Genomic DNA, 20,323 nt, shown 5'->3' with positions numbered 1-20,323 from the left:
GGGCATTCCAAAAAGTTATGCAGGCAGTTACAGAATACTACCTCAGTGCGCCTAACTTGGGTGTCAGTATTCACACCAGGTTTCAGCAGGCGTAAGTTGTCGCCAAAAGTTAAGCTTGGGAATTGGGGCTAAGAATGATTCTATAACGGGTGCGTGCCCCTTACAGAATCGTGCTTAGTGCCGATTTTTTTCCAGCGCTGAATTCTGAGCGCCACTTATAGAACTCCCCTCTTAGTTACCATATAACACTTACATGCACTTTTAACATATATACATGTATGTGCACACATATGTACATATCTGCTAATATTCTAAGTGGCCTGCTTTATAAGAATTACCCCGCTAATGTGCATAAACTCTTGCACTATCATTAACGTGGTTTAGCACCTTGTCCCTATGGTAGTCTTTTCTCCTTTATAGGCTACGTGACACCCAGTGGCGTAGCTAGGTGGGGCGCCAGGGGCGTGTTGCATTGAAAATGTGCGCCGGCTCCAGCGGAAGTCTGCTCTCGCTCCCCCCCCCCCCCCCCCCGCGCCGTCAACCTGGCTCCGCTTCTGGTGGCACCTATCTGTACCATGCTACCTGCTGCTAATACACAATAAGGATATTGCTTGTTTAATGTCGCTACTTTCAATTAATACCTGCTCGTGTAAGTTCAGTGGCCTCCAGGGTGAAGTCTGCACAGAAAGTAAAAGGTGCCCCTCCCTTGCCTTGTCATTGTGACATCATCAGTGCTACATATCAGACTCCATTTATGAAAGGAAGTTTAAGTGCTACTATTTTCAAAGATTGTTATCCGCCATACAACTTGTCATGCTTTGAACCAAAACACAAATAGTAATAATATTATTATTCATAAAATGAACGTTTACTCTCCAGTGTTGGCTTCTTCACAAGAAATTACACAAGCTTAGCTTAAATTCCTTTAAAAACAAACAAAAAAGCAGCAGCCCCAAAAATTGGTACCTTAAAAGATATGTTTCCCTTTGTTCCCTCCCATGCAAGCAATCTCAGGCTACCGCTGGGTATTTTTTTTTTTTTTAAAGAGATACCCAACACAATGTTTAAAAGAAATTTAAACAGCAAGAATTAAAATTAAAAAAAAAATGTACCTGCACATGCCAAAAATTACAAAAACCCAATAAATACAGAAATTATTATTGCACAGTTAAAAAGGTTCCACAAGTTTTACTGCCTTAATCAACCCTCAGGTTTAGACATAGGTTTTTATTTATGTGCCAATCTCTGGCACTGCACAAGTTATGCTAAGTTATTTTTACGGAGGCAAGTTAGGTCTGTTTTCTTCTCAGTTGGCAATAGCTGAAACTGTACAAATTAATTAAATGTTTCCTAGACCCCTGATTTAACCCAGTAGGGGAGGGGGAGAGGTTCTTAGCTTCTTTCTGCCTGTTCAATTTTGACATCGTTTGTCAACAAATGTTCTCCATGCCACTTTTTCATGTGTTTTTCCAGGGTGCTGTAAACGCTGAAGGGCATCTGACATATGTCGCAACGGTAGACTTCCTTCCCGATCTGGCCATGTGTCTTCATGTGGCGTGTCAGCTTACTGCTCTGGGCGCATGCATAGTTACAGAGCTCGCATTTGTAAGGCCGCTCTCCAGTGTGGCTCCGGCGATGTACTGTCAGGTTGCTGCAGTTCTTAAATATTTTGCCACAGTACTCACATGTATCGCTCCTCCGCCCCTCCTTGGAACTGGGTCGACCAGGACCAGGTCCACTAATGTGGGGGGTGCTGCCTCCACTTGCTGTCCCACTGCGCCCTGAGAGACCCCCATCCAACATGTCGCCTGGTGGAGTGGAGAAACGCAGGCTTCCGTTTTCTGAAGAATGCTCTGAAGAGGTTGCAAAGGGGGATTGTCGGGAGTCTGTGAATCCTAGAAATGGATCCTTCATGAAGTGCCTTGACGCTGCATATCCCACCAGCCACTGTGAGTAAACATTTTCTGAAGGTATTATTGTTGCTGGAGGTAAGTCTAAGTCTTTCTCTATCTTTATCCGTTTCGAGGAGTTGTTTAAACCCGGGCTCGTTATGGGCGTTGGCTTTCGGGGGAGCAAACCTGGAAAAGGTTCACCTGGGCCAAAGTTTCTGCCGTTCACTGTCCCTTCCTCTGTATTGTTAAGTTCCCTTGCCACTGAGTCTTCATGATCTATGTGCTGCCGACACAATTCTCGTGGATCCGAAGCCCTCTTCATAAAATGACTTCTTTTCTGTTTCTCAACTAACATGTCATTGTATTGCTGGATGGCACCAAGGTTAACATTATCCATGACCAGGGATTTCCCATCATGTAGAATTTTAGAGCCGTTTTCTCGATTGCGACAGAATTCTGAGTCCATACTGAAGCTTGACTCTGGCCTACTTTCGTTTTCAAGTTCCTCCTCCTCCTCTTCCTCTTCCTCCTCCTCCTCTTCGTTTTCATGGCCCAGAGACGGATCGCTTTCATTCCTGAAGTCTGTTTCATTGGATTTGACGCCTTCTCCAGTTAATTCACTTGTGCCTGGCTCAGGAGAACTTGTAGTCGACAGTCCATCGTCTGACCTACCTGTCATGGAACCAGCTTTGTGCATATGTGTTTTCATATGACGTTTTAGTTTGCTGGCCTGGGAACATGCATGATCACAGAGTTGACATTTATAGGGCTTCTCTCCTGTGTGACTACGACGATGCACTATAAGATTGCTCTGGAACTTGAATGTTTTCCCACAGAATTCACAGGACTTGCTTTTTGCCTGAGGCTGCGGAGGGGTAGTACTGCTAGGGGGCATCGGTGGCAATGGCGGAGTACTTAAAAAAGATGATTTAGGGCTAGGCTGGAAAGGATTCAACAAGCGATGCATAGGATTGCTGCGGTTTGGCGAGACTGGAGGAGGAGTGGAATTATTTCCAGCCAGCTCTCGAAGCCTTCTAGAGAAGTCCATCGCTGGAGACTCCATTGCCATGGGGTTTAGACGCATAACTCGGTCAAAGGCACTGGGATGCTGGGCAACTAACCCCATTTCTTCGGCACTAAGGCGATGCGGATCCAGATGGTGGCGAGGAGGCGGGCTAAAGAGCGGTGGTGTATTGGGGAGCCGAGCTTCACCAAAGCCTGGGTGTTCACGCAAGATGGGTCCGGTCATTCTTAAAAGACTAAAAGGATTGTTGTCCCCCAAGAAATTCATCAAAGGTGAGGGTGCAACAGGATCTGGTCCCAGAGGAGGAGGGATGGTGAGGCGTGGCGTGAGGGAACTGCTGGAAGGGCTGGTTTCCAGGTAGATACGAAATCCATGGGTGTTCTGGGCATGCTGAAGCAGGAACCACGCACTATTGAAAGGCTGCTTACATGTTGTGCAAATATAGCTGGAAGGTTCATCTTTACCTGTGGAAAAATAAAACCAGACAGATCTCAATATAATGTAACAGAGATCACATAAATTATCACTTTCAAGCTGATGCATTTAACCATTGGTGCTCATACGATGAGATCTAATTGCATAGAATTGTAATCATTGAATAACAGGAGGGTAATATTCAGCCCATGGTAGTAAGCGACTTGCAAACCGCTTCCAGCCATGGGCTAACCTAACCCTGGATATTCAGTGCCAGGGCATGTGCGGCTCCAAGGAGGGTTTATGACAGAATACGGCATGAGCCAATCTGGCTCGTTCTGTGTGCTGAAGCCACTGGGCGGAGCTTACCGCCATATTGTGTGACCCCTAAACATTCACAGACGCTATTGAAAATAATAGCAAACTTGTGAGGTTTATGACTGCCTATGTGTGGAGATTGTTACTTGAAAGCTTCCTACATGTAACCCAAAGGGGTTTTTTTTAACCTCTGGGGGGTCTTGGGGCGTGAGCTGCGGTTCATTGGTGCAGGCACTTCACATCAGTAAACTTGTTTTTGGGAGCCACAGGATGCTCAATTTTTGTAGGGGGCAGCTTTAAGAAAGTCCCCGGCTCTGCATGATCCTCAGGGCCGAGTTTTGGGTACTGCAACTCTAAAAACAAGTCTGCCGCTCCAAAGTGCCTGTACCCCAGGACCCCCCCCCCCCCCCCGAGGTAAAAAAAAACAAACCTTGAGTTACATATGTGAAGTTTTCAAATAAACAAGCTGTCAAATAAAATAAAAACACACATTGGCAGTCAGAAACCTCACAAGTTTGCTATTCTTTTCAATAGCGTCTGCAAATGTTTGGGACGGCTGTGCGGGGAAGACGGCTTCAACTTTTCGACGTCATAAAACCTGTTTGTGCGGCTCCTGGCATTGAATATCCAGGTATGCGCTCTGACCTGGAAGTTATCCAGCACCAGCCGATATTCAGACCAGTGCCCTTCCTGGCTAGGGGATGGCCAGTTAATGAGGATATTTAGTGGTGCCACACAGTGGCGTAGGAAGGGGGGGCGGTGGGGCGGTCCGCCCCGGGTGCACGCACTGGGGGGGTATCGGCGCCGCTGGTTGCCTGCTCTCTCTGCCCCGGAACAGGTTACTTCCTGTTCCGGGGCAGAGAGAGCAGGGAACCAACGGAGCCGACGCAGCTCCCAGAGACAACGTGCACTCAGCGGGGCGGAGCGCCAGCGGTAATTATGCACTCCGGGGGGGGGGGGGGGGGGGGGCGCCGTGCTGCACCTGGGGGGGGGGGGGTGCAGCGGTGACCCGCCCCGGCTGTCAGCCGGCCTCGCTACACTGCTGGTGCCACCAGTTAAGTGCCCGCTGAACATCTGAGACTGGCCAGTTCAGCAGAGTATAACCGGGCAGGTTAAACCAGAGGCATAGCCAGACCTCAACGTTTGGGGTGTCCAAAACCCAAAGTGGGGTGGGTGGGCGGCACAGTTTGGCCCACCTCTCTGCCACAACCCCCATCCCGCCACAACCCCACATAGCCTTTCTGCTGTGCTGTTCTCTGCACATTGCCTGCCCTGCTTCCTCTCACGTCATGTGCATGATCAGTTTAAGTGAAACTGAGAATGTGTGACACATTTCGCACACGCTCAGTTTCACTAAAACCAAGCATGCATGCAACGTGAGATGAAACAGGACACTGCAGAAAGGCCCCTGCCAGAAAAACCAGGGGCCCAGACCCAATTTGGGGGGGCCCAGGCCCCCAAGGTCCCCTGTAGCTACACCTATGGGTTAAACCCTTTTGAATATTGACTCCCTAAGTGTACATCCTCGTCTTACTTATGCCTTTAGCAACTAGGAAAATCTTCTATTCACTCATCATTTGCAACACAAAGGGGGTTATGTTAGATGCCTTATTTGCAATATCCACGTGGAAACACCAGCATTTTACAAAGATATATTGCAGACACGTGCAAAAATCAATTTCAGAAAGTCACTATATGGAAATCCACGTCGTGCAGAGATTTCAAGGGGGTGTGGATTGGACAGGACTGAAATCTGCATGTGCATTCCCCATTTTACAAAAGGAATACATGTGTATGGGGAACGATTTACACATCGGCTTTTACACCTGCTCAATGACACATATAGAGGGGCATTTTCGAAAGGACGATCAAGTCAGAGTAGTGACATCCACATCAAAATATCCCAAATGGACGTCCATCTCAACACGTATTTTCAAACAGGAAATACGTGACATGGACGGCCAAGTGCTGGAGACGTCCAGTACGAACAGCCATTTTACAAACTGAGACGTCCAAATTATGAACGGGGGAAGGCAAGGGAACTGGACGTCTGTATGACAGCATTCTTAACAACAAAGCAGTGGAATCAAATGCATTTATTGGAACAATACCCGACGTGGCCACGTTTCGCCCTCAGGCGTTAATGCATATCAGTTCAGTTGGAAGTAGCAGATAAGTGGAACTAGATTTTTGGAATAACGGTTCTCATCCCACTATTAGTGTATATGATATATTTATATACACTTTTGATAGTTTGTACCCCTGACGCAGCCTGAGGGCGAAACATGGCCACGTCGGGTATTGTTCCAATAAATGCATTTGATTCCACTGCTTTGTTGTTTTTTATATACTGTTTTGTAAGCAGTTGTGTGCCTTTTTGTCTTGACAGCATTCTTAGAAAATGACCACACAGATATCCATACAGAGCAGAGAGGCAGCCTATTGGTTAGTGCAGTGGACAACCAAGGGACCCAGGCTCAAATTCCACTTTAAGTTTTTTGTTTTTTAATTGTGAGCCCTCCAGGCTCAATTTTAGAAATCTACATGTGTAAGTGCTGCCAAATGAGGGGGGAAATTATCAGTGTGGGCTACCGTTAAGACATATTTATTTATTTGGATTGTTTATTTTACTGTTAACCCCAGTTATGAGTAACTAGGTCTAACTGCATAAATTGGGACCTGTACTAACATAGCACGAGTCAGTGGGACAATAACACGTCTTAACTACTCCTCTGAGTGGTGAGGCCACAATTTTAGCATGGTCCCATTTTATGCAGTGAGACCCATAACTGGAGTTAACCGTAAAATAGCGCTTCTTAACAGTAGCTCTTACCAAGCTACGGTAAAATGCGCCCTGGGGGGGGCAGCGGCAGATAAAAAAAATCTGAAAATAGCCGTGGCCATGCGATAAGATTGCTTTTACTGAGTGGTCATGGGGGGGGGGGGGCACTTAACTCCACCCGGTGAGGTGGCGGTAAGGGCTCCCGCACTAACCTGGCAGTAACCGGGCAGCACACGGGTGCGTTGGGCCAGTGGTAGCTCCAGATTAGTGTGCGTTAAGCCTGCGTTGGGATTATCACCGCTTTTTGAAAGGGCCCCTAAATTTTTTGCTCTGGATCTAAAGTACTGGTAAATATAACTTTAGATCCAGGACAAAGTATAAAAAGATAATTTTACCATATATTACAACGTTGGAAGGTTTTATTTTGAAGTTGGAGTCAGAGTCAGTACATTTTTACCAACTCCAACCAAAATTGCTTTTGACTCTGATTCCAACGCCACGACTCAGAGATTCCACAGCCCTGCAAACTACAAATCGATTATTACTCATTTACCGATATGTAAGAAGAAGTCCGCCAGAAGACGGAGAACTCAAACCGCCCCACGGTAGATACAACAGTACAACGAAAAAAGTGGGAGAGCGACCAAGGATACCAAAGACAGGAAGATGTACATTAAACGAGAAAGTTTATTTGAAGTATGAAGACTCGACACGACGTTGTGTTTCGGCCGTTAGGCCTGCATCAGGAGTCTCTTTCTCAGAATGTTTCTGAAAGGTGATGAAGAGAAATCTTCAAAGTAGCACAATAGTCTTCAAAAAGACTGTTGTTAGCGTGGACACGTTGGTCTGAACAGACTTCTGCACGCACTGCAAAGTGTTCGATTTAGACTTTCTCATTTAATGTACATCTTCCTGTCTTTGGTATCCTTGGTCGCTCTTCCACTTTTTTTTGTTGTACTGTCATTTACCGATTTGCCAACTAATGAATTCTGCATTCCTTCGCACTGCAAGCAGGGATATTAGTTATTAGAAAGTGAACGTTACTATAAAAGTTTGTTCTCAGAGGGAAATGTTCCTTATCTACTTACTAGCTAACATATTTCAGTATCGCCTTTCATACAGGCCATAAGCTGTACAGTTAATGGTAGGCCTGCACATCAATGCATAACCATTACGGAAAAGCATGATACAAGCTGCCTTTGAAATACAGTAGGTAGGTAACTGAATGAGTGCATTTCGCAAAAATACCCTGCTGCTGAGAATTTACTAGAAAAACGTTATTGCTTAATTAAAACAGTCACAGCTGGAGCTGAACCCAGAGATTTTCATAGTTTCTCTGTCTCCAAACTGTAAGAGCATCAGGTCACCTACAAGAGTCTGGAGTCAAGTCTCCTGCCTCCTAGTACAACTGGAAGATTTCATCACTCTAAGCTTCAGATAAAAACTAAGTATGGACAAGCCTTTTCTACAGAAGCTACTTTCAGCGTGTGCAAACACAAAGGAAATTCACCGTATGGACTATGTTACCTTCAAAAATATGTTTCAACCCATATCACGTTACCCTAGGAAGTTTTCCCAGGTGACAACTACTACTACTACTATAAATCATTTCTATAGCGCTACCAGTCATACGCAGCGCTTCACAATTGAAGCAACTCAAAAAGCCAGACATGGATTTTATTAATGTAGAAACACGTTTGTGCCTGAATGGCATAACCTCTATGCACATAAAACTCTGTGGTTTTTCCTATAATATTTCTGACTTATCTATGTATAGGGAGCTATTTCCAATTCCTTTGCATTTTCACACAAAGTGGGTGGGTACTTTACCACTCGGGCTTTGCAGCAGTTTGCAGAGGGACAGCATGAGCACACTCATCGCCCACCCTAATCCTTCCCCCAAGAACACCTCCACACAATGGGGGTCAAAAGTGCCAGGGTAAGTACACACATACAAACAGGCATGCTGATAAGAGCATGTGCACTTATATGTGGAGTGTGTGTTGGGATTTTCAGGGCATAGTTTGGACCTCTATTGCTTCTCAAGGACCGTCTTCCGAGGCCTGGTACAATCAATGGTACTCAGTCATTTAGACTACTGCAACGCACTCTACGCTGGCTGCAAAGAACAAATAATCAAGAAACTTCAGACAGCCCAGAACACGGCAGCTAGATTCATATTCGGTAAAACAAAATATGAGAGTGCTAAACCCCTACAAGAAAAACTGCATTGGCTCCCTCTTAAAGAACGCATCACGTTCAATATATGCACCCTAGTCCACAAAATCATTCATGGAGATGCCCCAGCCTACATGTCAGATCTGATAGACTTACCACTTAGGAATGCTAAGACATCGTCCCGCACATTCCTCAACCTTCATTTCCCCAACTGTAAAGGGCTAAAATACAAACTAATGCACACGTCAACCTTTTCCTACTTGAGCACACAATTCTGGAACGCACTACCGCGCAACTTAAAATCGATCCATGAACTAATCAACTTCCGCAAACTATTGAAGACCCATCTCTTTAACAAGACATACCACAAAGACCAACAAATATGAACTCCTTCACACATACCCAGAATTGTCTTTACTATTTGCTTGTTATATCAATATCATGCTTTATCATTATCATATTACCCAAGATCCTTCTATAATACTAAATGTTTATTTCTTACATATCTCCATTATTCATGATGTATTGTAGCCACATTGAGCCTGCAAAGAGGTGGGAAAATGTGGGATACAAATGCAATAAATAAATAATCATCTACCCAGAAACTCCTCATGTACATCACTGAATACAACATTGAATATATCACTTAAAAAAAAATCTTTACAACAATGAGTGCAAAAAACCTTTACTGGCTCGAAACATGATCGCGTTGGTTGGTTTTCTGAAATATATTATGCGCAGCTGGCATGATCAGATAAGTGCTGATAGGATAAAATTGTTTTGCATTGATTGTTGCGAAATTTGTTTTTAAGTGATATATTCAGTGATGTACATGAGCACTTTCTGGGATGTATATTAGCACTTTCTGAGTAGATGATTATAATTTTGGAAGGCAATAGAGGAAGTGTGTTTTGAAGAATATTGTTTATAGTATAACTTCCTTTTGCAGAGGTAGAAACTTAACTGTCATAGCCTACGGCATTAACAGGTAGCCTCTAGAAGGCACAGCAGGGCCTGGTTCAGTCTTCATACAATCCTACCCTCCCCCAACTCCCACCCACCCCAGCCCTTAGGTGGTGGTAAGTGCTCCCCCTCGCATGGCCATGCGGTAAGAGCAAACTCACCACATGGCCATGGCTATTTTCAGCCTTTTTTACCTACTGCACATAGGCGCCCCGTATAAGAGGCTTGGGGAGCCCAATCGTCGACTTCCGCTTGTGGTGCAGCCCACCCTCCCGCCCCGCGTATTTTCATCTTTTATTTCCGTGGCAGCGACGTCAATGAAGAAAAAGACTACAGGCTCGCCGCCAGCTTCTCCCTTCTCTCTGCTCTCGCGGAAACAGGAAATGCATCACGGGACACTGTGTGCAGAGAGAAGGGAGAAGCTGGCAGCGAGCCTGTAGTCTTTTTCTTCATTGACGTCGCTGCCAAGGAGTGTATGGAGGTAAGCTCCGCCCCCTTTAGCCTCCCCAAACAGTTGGGCTACCGACCGTCTATGCTACTGCAATTTAAAGGGCCGCTGCATGTGGCAAAAACAGCCCCCGCAGCTAGCACGGGGCCCTTTTTACTGCAGCTTAGTAAAAGGATCCCTATATGTTTCCCAATTTTGGTGGGGGGAATGGGTCCTTTGAACCCATTATATGAAGTGCAGGGAACCTCTCTTCTTGATGGTAAAACACATTCCAAGAAAGACCAGCACCTTATCCTGGGAAGCAGGGACCGAAGTAAAGCTAACTACAGTCTGAAACGGGTGATTAAAAACATTAGTCTTAAACATGGCAGCAGGCAGCCTGCGGATGTGTTACAACTTGCCATTGGGAGTCCTTGCATTTTTTCCCCTGCATATCTTCTGCTCTCTTCAAATGGACAAGTAAGGTGTGGCATCATATCTCACATATAATTTCTTTCACTGCTGGTGTTTGCTCTCAAAATATAGATCTCTCTCTCTCTTTTACGTTGGAAAATTTTAATGACCTGGATCTCCCTCCACACAGGAGAACCCAGCCCCAATGCCACAATTAACTGTTGGTCCCAAAGCAATCCGGGAAGATGACTACTTCAATTGTTTTACTCTCCGAAACTTTTTCTTTATTTAAATCAATTTGTATTAAGAAAAGAAAATTAAAACGGTATCAACAGTGAAAAAACAATTTTCTGGTTGATTCTTATCAAGACCATGGAGGAACATAAACAGAAAACACTGCTAGGGATTAGTGTGTGAGCTACAAAACAACATTAACACAATTAACTTTTAAAATCCAACTACAGATTCTATGGGGCCCTTTTACCAAGCTGCTGTGGCATCGGCAAGTGGATTTGCCGCAGACCGAGGCCCCCTTTTACTGCAGTAGGTAAAAGGCTTTTTTTTATTTTTACAAAGGAAATGGCCGTGAGGTAAGTACAGTACAGTATAGAAACATTTCCTCATGTTACCTCTCACCCTTCCTCCCCCAACATCATCCCTTGGTACCTAATTTTTTTTTTTAAATGGAAAAATGTCCTTTCCTGTGCCTAGAACCCAGAAAACAGGTTCTTTGCCTGGCAGCGCACAGCACCAATTCCTTGTGCCATTGGACTAGCCCATCACAGAAGTATTAATTACTGAACCCTAAATGAATAATGCTTAAAGTACAGCATTTCTTAACATGTTCCATTTCCAAAAAGGAATAGCTAGCCCCTTTTAAATTGATATTACACTGAGCAGGAAATGTAAGAAAGAAAGTACCCCAAATCCAAAACACACTGTCTCAAGTCTAGAGAAACCCTACATTCAACTTGAGTAACTCTAGAAAAGTCTGGGAAATACCACAGAACAAAGAATCTCTATTGTGAGAAAAGATTTCAAGGCCCACTCTACTACTACTACTATTTAGCATTTCTATAGCGCTACAAGGCGTATGCAGCGCTGCACAAACATAGAAGAAAGACAGTCCCTGCTCAAAGAGCTATGTAATAAAAGTAAGCCAAGTATAGGACAATCAAGCCATTGTGGCATCACTGATGAGGTTGGCTCTTATTGGTGGACTGAGGCATTATGACATCACAATATTAGCTCTGGTTACAAGAGACTACTACTACTACTGTTTATCACTTCTATAGCGCTACAAGGCGTACGCAGCGCTGCACAAACATAGAAGAAAGACAGTCCCTGCTCAAAGAGCTTACAATCTAATAGACAAAAAATAAAGTAAGCAAATCAAATCAATTAATGTGTACAGGAAGGAGGAGAGGAGGGTAGGTGGAGGTGAGTGGTTACAAGTGGTTACGAGTCAAAAGCAATGTTAAAGAGGTGGGCTGTCAGTCTAGATTTAAAACAAACAAAACCAACAGAACAGGCCTCATCACAAACTCGGTGGTTGGTTCCAATATTGCTGACAATCCCAAAGTAGCCACTGTCAGGGGGGCCTAGAAGGTAAATAATTAGCATTTAGTACAGGAGAAAACACTTCGATCGGATACTTCAAAACTTCTAGAACAAAGCTGTGCTTGTTGGAATCTGACCCAATCAGTCTATCAGTGTAATAAATCCCATCGAAGGATACACAACGCTTGCACGGTTTAATCTTGTACTTAATGAGCATTTAAAGTAATCATTCCCTTTTTACAATGTTTGTTACTTTGATAATATTAATAAAGGTAGTGTAGCAGTTCAATAGAAGTACAACATACCTTTAATTGAATTATTATTAACTTAAAATGTCATATCTGAGGCTACCAGTTTAGCAAGTCTTCTCAGGAGACCAGCTGACATTAAACAGAAGAGGATGATCACTAAGAAGATTCTGGAGCCCCCACCCCCCTCTCTCTATGTATATATATCTATCTGTGGGAAGAGACCTTAGTGAATAAGCCACAACTGCAGGGGGCATGCCAAGCATTTCCCTGCATTTAGGGAATGGGATTCGATATACCGCCTTTCAGTGGTTTTTGCAACTACACTCAAAGCGGTTTACATACTATATAATACAGGTACTTATTTGTACCTGGGGTAATGGACCAAACAGAACCACTGTGGCAGTGTACCCCCCCTCAAGTCTCTTCCCCCCCCCCCCAAAAGTGCTTACCTCCAATCCAAGCCACTAACTCAAAGGTCCTTCCTAAAGTTGTCCCCCAAATTTACCCCAATATGCCACTCCTCCCACCCCGAGCTTTCCCAGTACCCCTCGGATAGTCTAGTAATCAGAGAAAAGAATGGGTCCCCTCTGCTCCCATTGGATACAAAATAACATCAATCCTGGAAAGTCCCTAACGGTAGTACTGTCAGACTGATGCTAGCAGTCACTGGCACCATTCTGAATAGGTATGGGGGTGGGGGAGGGGCCAGGATATTTTAGACAGCCTTTGAGTGAAAAGGGGAGTAGCTGGGCCATTCTGGGAGTATTAGGAAAACGGGGGGGGGGGGGGGGGGGGGGGGGGTTAACTCCTAAAAAGTTAACCGGTTATGCCGATATTCAGCACTAGCCAGTTAACTTTTTAGCGGTTAAAGATAGGACAACTATTTATGTGGTCCTATTCGACCACTAAATTTATCTGGTTAGGCGCTGAATATCGGCACCTAACCAGGTAAGCCATGCGATATATGCAATTATGCAATAGGCGCTTACCTGCAATATTCAGCAGAGATAACCGGTTATCTCCCACTGAATATTTGCAGTTAGGCGCCGATATGCTATTTAACCAGGGCCACCAAGAGACTCGGCTAGGCCCGGGGCAAGGCCGCCCCCGGGGCCCTGCCCGAGGTCGTCGAGGGCAGGACACAGGGATGGAACGCCCGAAGGGAGGCAATCTGCAGACTGCCACTGCTGCATTTCTTTCACATGGAGCGAGGCCGAGGTGAGGCGCTATGATTTTAATTCAGGGGGACCCGGCCCGGTGGTGGATGGAGTGGGGATGGGTGGAGGGGACTGTGGCGCTGGGCCCCCCTTGGAGGCCCAGGCCTGGGGAATTTTGTCCCCCCTGCCCCCCCTCTCGGCGGCTCAGTATTTAACTGGTCAGTGGCCGTGTCTGACCGATTAAATAGCTTTGAATATGGGGTTGGGGGTAGATTTATCTTAATTTGTGAGCCTGGTGCTGAAAATCGGGGCTAAATTCTTAATGTCTTTTTCCTGCCCTAAGTCCGCCCATTACCACCCATTTTTTATGCTCATAAATTTAAGCATTTAGTGACATTTTGAGTAAACGTTTATGCACTCAGCCCAACTAAATTTTAAAACAAGCCAAGTTATAAGCATAACTCTCAAAGTTAGGAGCATAAATCCTTTGAATATTTGGCCCATTACAAATTTAGCTTTTTGTGATGCTTCTGAAAGGATATAGACAGAATGGAGGCAGTATTAGGACAGTATTCAAAGGAATTTGCTCAAGTTATTTATTTTATATCACAGTTCATATACCGCTCTATGGGCCTCTTTTACAAAGCTGCAGTAAAAGGGGCCCTGTGGTTGCGTCAGCGCACGGATTTGCCAGACGCCAAGGCCCCCTTTTACCACAGCGGGTAAAAGGCTTTTCAAAAAAAAAACCAAGGAAATGGCCGTGTGGTAAGTGAACCACTTGCTGTGTTGCCCATTTCCTAGGGGCTCCCATGCTAACCCAGCAGTAACCGGACAGCAGCACGCGGGGCTGCCTGATTACTGCCGGGTAAGCCCCTGCGCTAAAAATAAAATAGCCCGGCTGTAGCGCTGGATTGGCGCGCGGCTGTTTTGTAAAAGGGGCTCTATCTGATATTCTAGGCAGTTTTACATGTCATATCCATAATTTTATACACAAAATGACTGACATCACACAGACATAACATTATACACTCCTTAAATAATATCTCTAAAATACATTCCAGTGCATAAAATCTTCTCACCCCTCAAACATCCCGACATCCCAAGCCCCAATAATCACTGAACCCAATACCCGCAGTCATTCCTGTTCTAAATCAAAGGCTCTACTAAATATGAAAGCCTTTAAACACTTCCGAAATTGTAAATCATTTTTCAAACCACGGATTTTCTCAGGAAGCTGATTCCACATTCTAGCACCCTCCACTTGAAACATTCTTAACCGATTGTCATTTAAACGTATAAGCTTCACCGATGGAACTTCATAAGTACATTTGTACATAAGTATTTTTTTTTTTTGTTACATTTGTACCCCACACTTTCCCACTCATGGCAGGCTCAATGCGGCTTACATGGGGCAATGGAGGGTTAAGTGACTTGCCCAGAGTGACAAGGAGCTGCCTGTGCCTAAAGTGGGAATCGAACTCAGTTCCCCAGGACCAAAGTCCACCACTCTAACCACTAGGCCACTCCTCCACTAGCAACATTCCGTGTAGAAGCCTGCCCTTGCAGCCGTACGTGCAGGACGTCAGACTCACAGAAACAGAAGCCTGCGCAGCCTTCTACATGGAATGTTGCTAGTGGAATAGCAACATTCCATGTAGAATCTCCAATAGTAGTAACATTCCATGTAGAATCTCCAACAGTATCTATTTTATTTTTGTTACATTTGTACCCTGCGCTTTCCCACTCATGGCAGGCTCAATGCAGCTTACATGGGGCAATGGAGGGTTAAGTGACTTGCCCAGAGTCACAAAGAGCTGCCTGTGCCTGAAGGTCCATCAAGCTCAGCATCCTGTTTCCAACAGTGGCCAATCCAGCTCACAAGTACCTGGCAGAAACCCAACAGTAGCAATATTCCATGCTACCAATCCCAGTGCAAGCAATGTCTATCTTAATAGCAGATTATGGACTTTTCCTCCAGGAACTTGTTGTGAAACCCTGAGTGAGGGATGAGGGTGAAACTGTGAAATAACACAGCCGGACAAAGGGATATAAATAAAGACAACTGTTTATTTAATTGAATCCTGAGACCTGTTACGTAACAGGGCCAGGAACACCAGGAAAATGCCTCTCTAGATCAAGAAGTACAGTGTTAGGCAAGGCCTCTGGCTGGCAGGCCCAGAACACAGTCTGTGGCTGGTGTGGCTGCCACATCCCAAACACAACCTGCAAGTTCTTTCGGTTCTTCTCCGAGACTTAGGGTCTGGCTCCAGCCAGTCCTCAGAGCAAGGCTTGCAAGTCTCAAACCAGGAAACCAAAGTGGCATACCTCAGCCAGGTCACAATCATTAAAGGTAAGTTGCCGTGGCATATGCTGGGGCTTCGATTCTTCCTTCCATGGGCCTCCTTAACCTCAGTCTGGCCCTGTCCTTTATACTTCCTGGTTCCGGCTCCACCTCCCTCAGCTCACTTCCTCCCGGGACAGGACTAGTATCCTTAAGTCGGTGTTAAGAGTTATCGTACCACATGGCTATTATTTGGGGGGCATTTTACTGGCTGCGGTAAAAAGGGCCCTAGTGTACGGGAAAAACAGCCCCCACCACTACCGCAGGACCCTTTCCCCCCACAACTTAGTAAAAGGACCCCTAAGTGAAAAAGTATTTCCTCCTATGTGTTTTATTTCCATGCAATTTCATTGTGTCCCCTAGTCTTTGTACTGGAGTAAAAAAAAAATCGATTCACTTCTACTCGTTCTACACTACTCAGGATTTTGTAGACCTCAATCATATCTCCCCTCATCCGTCTCTTTTCTAAGCTGAAGAGCCTTAACCTCTTTAGCCTTTAGTTAATCTGGTCTCCTTCCCCCCCCCCTCCCCCCCCCCCCCCCCCCCCCCCCCCGAGGCCTTGATGCAGCTGTACTACCCCTCTTCATATATGGGCTTTGTTTTCTCCCCCTTTTGCAAACAATGAAGGTTAACAGGCATGCAAATTTCTCTCATGCATATGCATTAGGGATATCCTGAAAACCTGGCCTGCTTGAGGCCCTTGAGGACTGGAAGTGAAGACCAGGGCCCTATGGTGTGGTTAAGCACACCTCAAGTGTTAGTTTTTGTAAAATCTCCTTCACAATTATGAGTGGCCTAGTGGTTAGGGTGGAGGACTTTGGTCCTGAGGAACTGAGTTTGATTCCCACTTCAGGCACAGGCAGCTCCTTGTGACTCTGGGCAAGTCACTTAACCCTCCATTGCCCCATGTAAGCTGCATTGAGCCTGCCATGAGTGGGAAAGTGTGGGGTACAAATGTAACAAAAATAAAATAGATACTATTGGAGATTCTACATGGAATGTTGCTATTCCACTAGCAACATTCCATTTAGAAGGCTGCACAGGCTTCTGTTTCTGTGAGTCTGACGTCTCAGACTCACAGAAGCCTGCGCTGCCACATTGGGTGATCTGCAAGGGCCGACTTCTACATGGAATGTTGCTAGTGGAATAGCAACATTCCATGTAGAATCTCGAACAGTGGAGGAGTGGCCTAGTGGTTAGGGTGGACTCTGGTCCTGTAGGGTGGACTCTGGTCCTGAGGAACTGAGTTTGATTCCCACTTCAGACACAGGCAGCTCCTTGTGACTCTGGGTAAGTCACTTAACCCTCCATTGCCCCATGTAAGCCGCATTGAGCCTGCCATGAATGGGAAAGTGCGGGGTACAAATGTAACAAAAAAAAAAATTAATAAGCAGCTTTCCTTGCTTTGGAGGCTACCCCTGGAGATAAGAGTTCAGGCACACTGACTCCCCCAATGTGTGAAGGAGAGGGTGAAGGTGTGAACTTCCCATCATCAGTGCCATACCTACTTGCACACAGATACTGACAGTGCATTGCCTTCCTTGGGCTACCAATTGTAAAGTTACTGGTGTCTGTTTCAACACATCTCAAGTGAGATTTCATCATAAAGGATCTCTCAGCTGGCTTTGGTTTGTTGTTTGAGGTAAACAGAGTCTAGCAGTGTTAATGAGGGTAGTTTTGGAGCAGGTCTTTCATTTTTGACCTGCTGCTGAGGACAAAACAAAGAGGCAGGCTGATACAAGTAACTCAGTCACACACTCAACATGCCTGTCCTGGATACTGCCTACCGAGGGGTGTGTCAGACACACACAATTATTAGATCACGTAGAGCATTTAGAAACAGGAACTTTTAGCTCGGGCCATGGGTTAAAGATCATCAATTGTTTTTTAGTCTAGCAATGGCAAGAATTTTTCAGAAGTTTAAACCGCAATATATTTAGATTTCTGCTGCTCCGAGGCATGGCGAACCTGCCTCCTCAGCAGAACTCCAATGCTACTGCTCTCTGGATTTCCCCACCATGTACCTCCAATCCCCCTCTTTACTCAGACCCCATGGCTTCTGGTAGTAGGTGGCAACTTGTATGCCACCTGCCACGTAAGGGCTGAGAGGTTTGATTATTGCAGGAAATCAGAAGAAGACCAGAGTCAAAAAAGCCTTGAAGTCAGTCAAATTTGATGGTAAAATATAACAAAGAGGAGTTAGAGGTCAATGGAGGAGTGGCCTAGTGGTTAGGGTGCTGGACTTTGGTCCTGGGGAACTGAATTCAATTCCCAGCACAGGCAGCTCCTTGTGACTCTGGGCAAGTCACTTAACCCTCCATTGCCCACTGCATTGAGCCTGCCATGAGTGGGAAAGCGCAGGGTACAAATGTAACAAAAAAATAAAATAAGGCATCTCTCATCAGGATCCATTTATTTGCTTTTCGGAGACGGGGGTCTCCATGTGCATGGTTCCTTTCTTCTGAAAGTGGTATCAGCATTTCATCTCAACCAATCTACTACTACTACTACTTAACATTTCAAGAGCGCTACTAGGGTTACGCAGGTAACAAAAAGGACAGTCCCTGCTCTAAGGAGCTTACAATCTAATGGGCGAAATGTCAAGTTGAGGCAGTCTAGATTTCCTGAATAAAGGTATGGTGGTTAGGTGCCGAAGGCGACACTGCAAAAGGTGGGCTTTGAGCAAGGATTTGAAGATGGGCAGGGAAGGGGCCTGGCGGATGGAGCTTCCATCCTTTTGCAGAGAGGACGAAGATGTAGAGTCCTCATTAGATATCTGGAAGTCTCAAATGAGGTTCATAAATCAGGCTGTTCGTGCTTTTTGGTAAACAGAGGCTTAGCCTCATGGTTTCCAAGCCCACAATTGCTAGATGGCTGACCAAGACTATCGCGTCAGCTTATCTGCTTGCAGGGAAGCAAGCTCCTTAGGTCTTGCGGGCTCATTCTACGAGGTGTACAGTGACACCTTGGGTGAAAACCACCTTACTGTCTCCAGCAGACATTTGCATGGTGGCAATGTAGTCAATGCTCCATAGCTTTGCCAAGCACTACAGGGTGGATGTTGCAGTATGCTCAGAAGCCAGTTTTGGGGCTTTGGTCCACAGGGTGGTGGCTCCAGGATCCCATCCACCCAAGGAATTCGTTTTTGAACATCCTACAGGTTCCAGACTAGTGGGAAGCTCCATAATGGAAGGAGAAATTAGGTCTTACCTGATAATATTCTTTCCATTGGTCCTTCCCAGTATTCCAGAGACCTGCCCAAGGTTTCGGAGAAGTTTAGTCAGTTTAACGTAATAGGCCAAATAATGACTGTCACCTTGCATGGTGCTTCCTGCTCATCTCTTGTTCTCTACAAGTTGTCCCGAGATGAGAGAGGTCTACACATGTTTACTCATCTGGCTAGTGAATTGTTTAAGGTTGTTGTGTTTTTTTTCTGAGTTTCTCCTTACTGCCTGTCTATGCAAGTGGTGAGGGGCTGGACTGGATGCCAGAAGGGATGTGTCTTGGGCTCAGTTTTTGGTTCTCTGTCTCCGCCTGCTGATTGATGGACTTGGCTGTCCCATGGCTTCTGCAGCGGTGTGAAGGACTAATGGAAAGAAAATGATCAGGTAAAACCTAATTTCTCCTTCTGTCAGGTACTTGTGACCTGAATTGGTCATTGTCGGAAGGATACTGGGCTAGATAGATCATTGGTCTAACCCAGTATGGCAATTCTTACATTCTTAACAGCCCCCTCCCACATAATTGTTTGCCAGCACTGTAACACTTAGAGGGGCATAATCGAAAGGGGCGCCCAAGTTTTCCTGAGGACGTCCTCACAAGACGTCCCGGCGAAGGGGTAGGGAAACCCGTATTATCGAAACAAGATGGGCGTCCATCTTTCGTTTCGATAATACGGTCGGTGACGCCCAAATCTCAACATTTAGGTCAACCTTAGAGATGGTCATCCCCGATTTTCGGCGATAATGGAAACCAAGGACGCCCATCTCAGAAACAACCAAATCCAAGCCATTTGGTCATGGGAGGAGCCAGCATTCGTAGTGCACTGGTCCCCCTCACATGCCAAGACACCAACCAGGCACCCTAGGGGGCACTGCAGTGGACTTCAGAAATTGCTCCCTTAGCTTGTGTGCTTAGCCCCCCAAAACCCACTCCCCACAACTATACACCACTACCAAGGGGGGCACCTACATGTGGGCACAGTGGGTTTCTGGTGGGTTTTGAAGGGCTCACATTTACCACCACAAGTGTAACAGGTGGGGGGGGGGGGGTGGGCCTGGGTCCACCTGCCTGAAGTGCACTGCACCCACTAAAACTGCTCCAGGGACCTGCTTACTGCTGTCAGGGAGCTGGGTATGACATTTGAGGCTGGCATAGAGGCTGGAAAAAATATTTTTTAAATTTTTTTGAGGGTGGGAGGGGGTTAGTGACCACTGGGGGAGTAAGGGAAGGTCTTCCCTGATTCCCTCCGGTGGTCATCTGGTCATTTAGGGCACATTTTTGTGGCTTGGTCATAAGAAAGGACAAGGTAAAGTCGTCCAAGTGTTCGTCAGGAACACCCTTTTTTTTTCCCTTATGGGTTTAGGACGCCCATGTGTTAAG

General features: G+C 45.7%; 1 protein-coding gene across 1 annotated transcript in view; it reads right to left on the bottom strand.

Annotated features, from left to right (window-relative positions):
• Window positions 1-502: 502 nt before the first annotated feature.
• The window catches only part of BCL11B (BAF chromatin remodeling complex subunit BCL11B), a 265,988-nt gene continuing 246,167 nt past the window's right edge, over window positions 503-20,323 (bottom strand). Inside the window, exon 3 of the mRNA XM_030215369.1 lies at window positions 503-3,380. Coding sequence (XP_030071229.1) covers window positions 1,393-3,380 — 1,988 coding nt within the window. The 3' untranslated portion in view covers window positions 503-1,392. The remainder of the gene's footprint in view (window positions 3,381-20,323) is intronic.

The sequence above is a fragment of the Microcaecilia unicolor genome, chromosome 9 (genome assembly GCF_901765095.1).
Source record: "Microcaecilia unicolor chromosome 9, aMicUni1.1, whole genome shotgun sequence".
NCBI lineage: Eukaryota > Metazoa > Chordata > Amphibia > Gymnophiona > Siphonopidae > Microcaecilia > Microcaecilia unicolor.
Note: the sequence above shows the minus strand (reverse complement) of the source record. Positions and strands in the feature narration are given on the sequence as shown.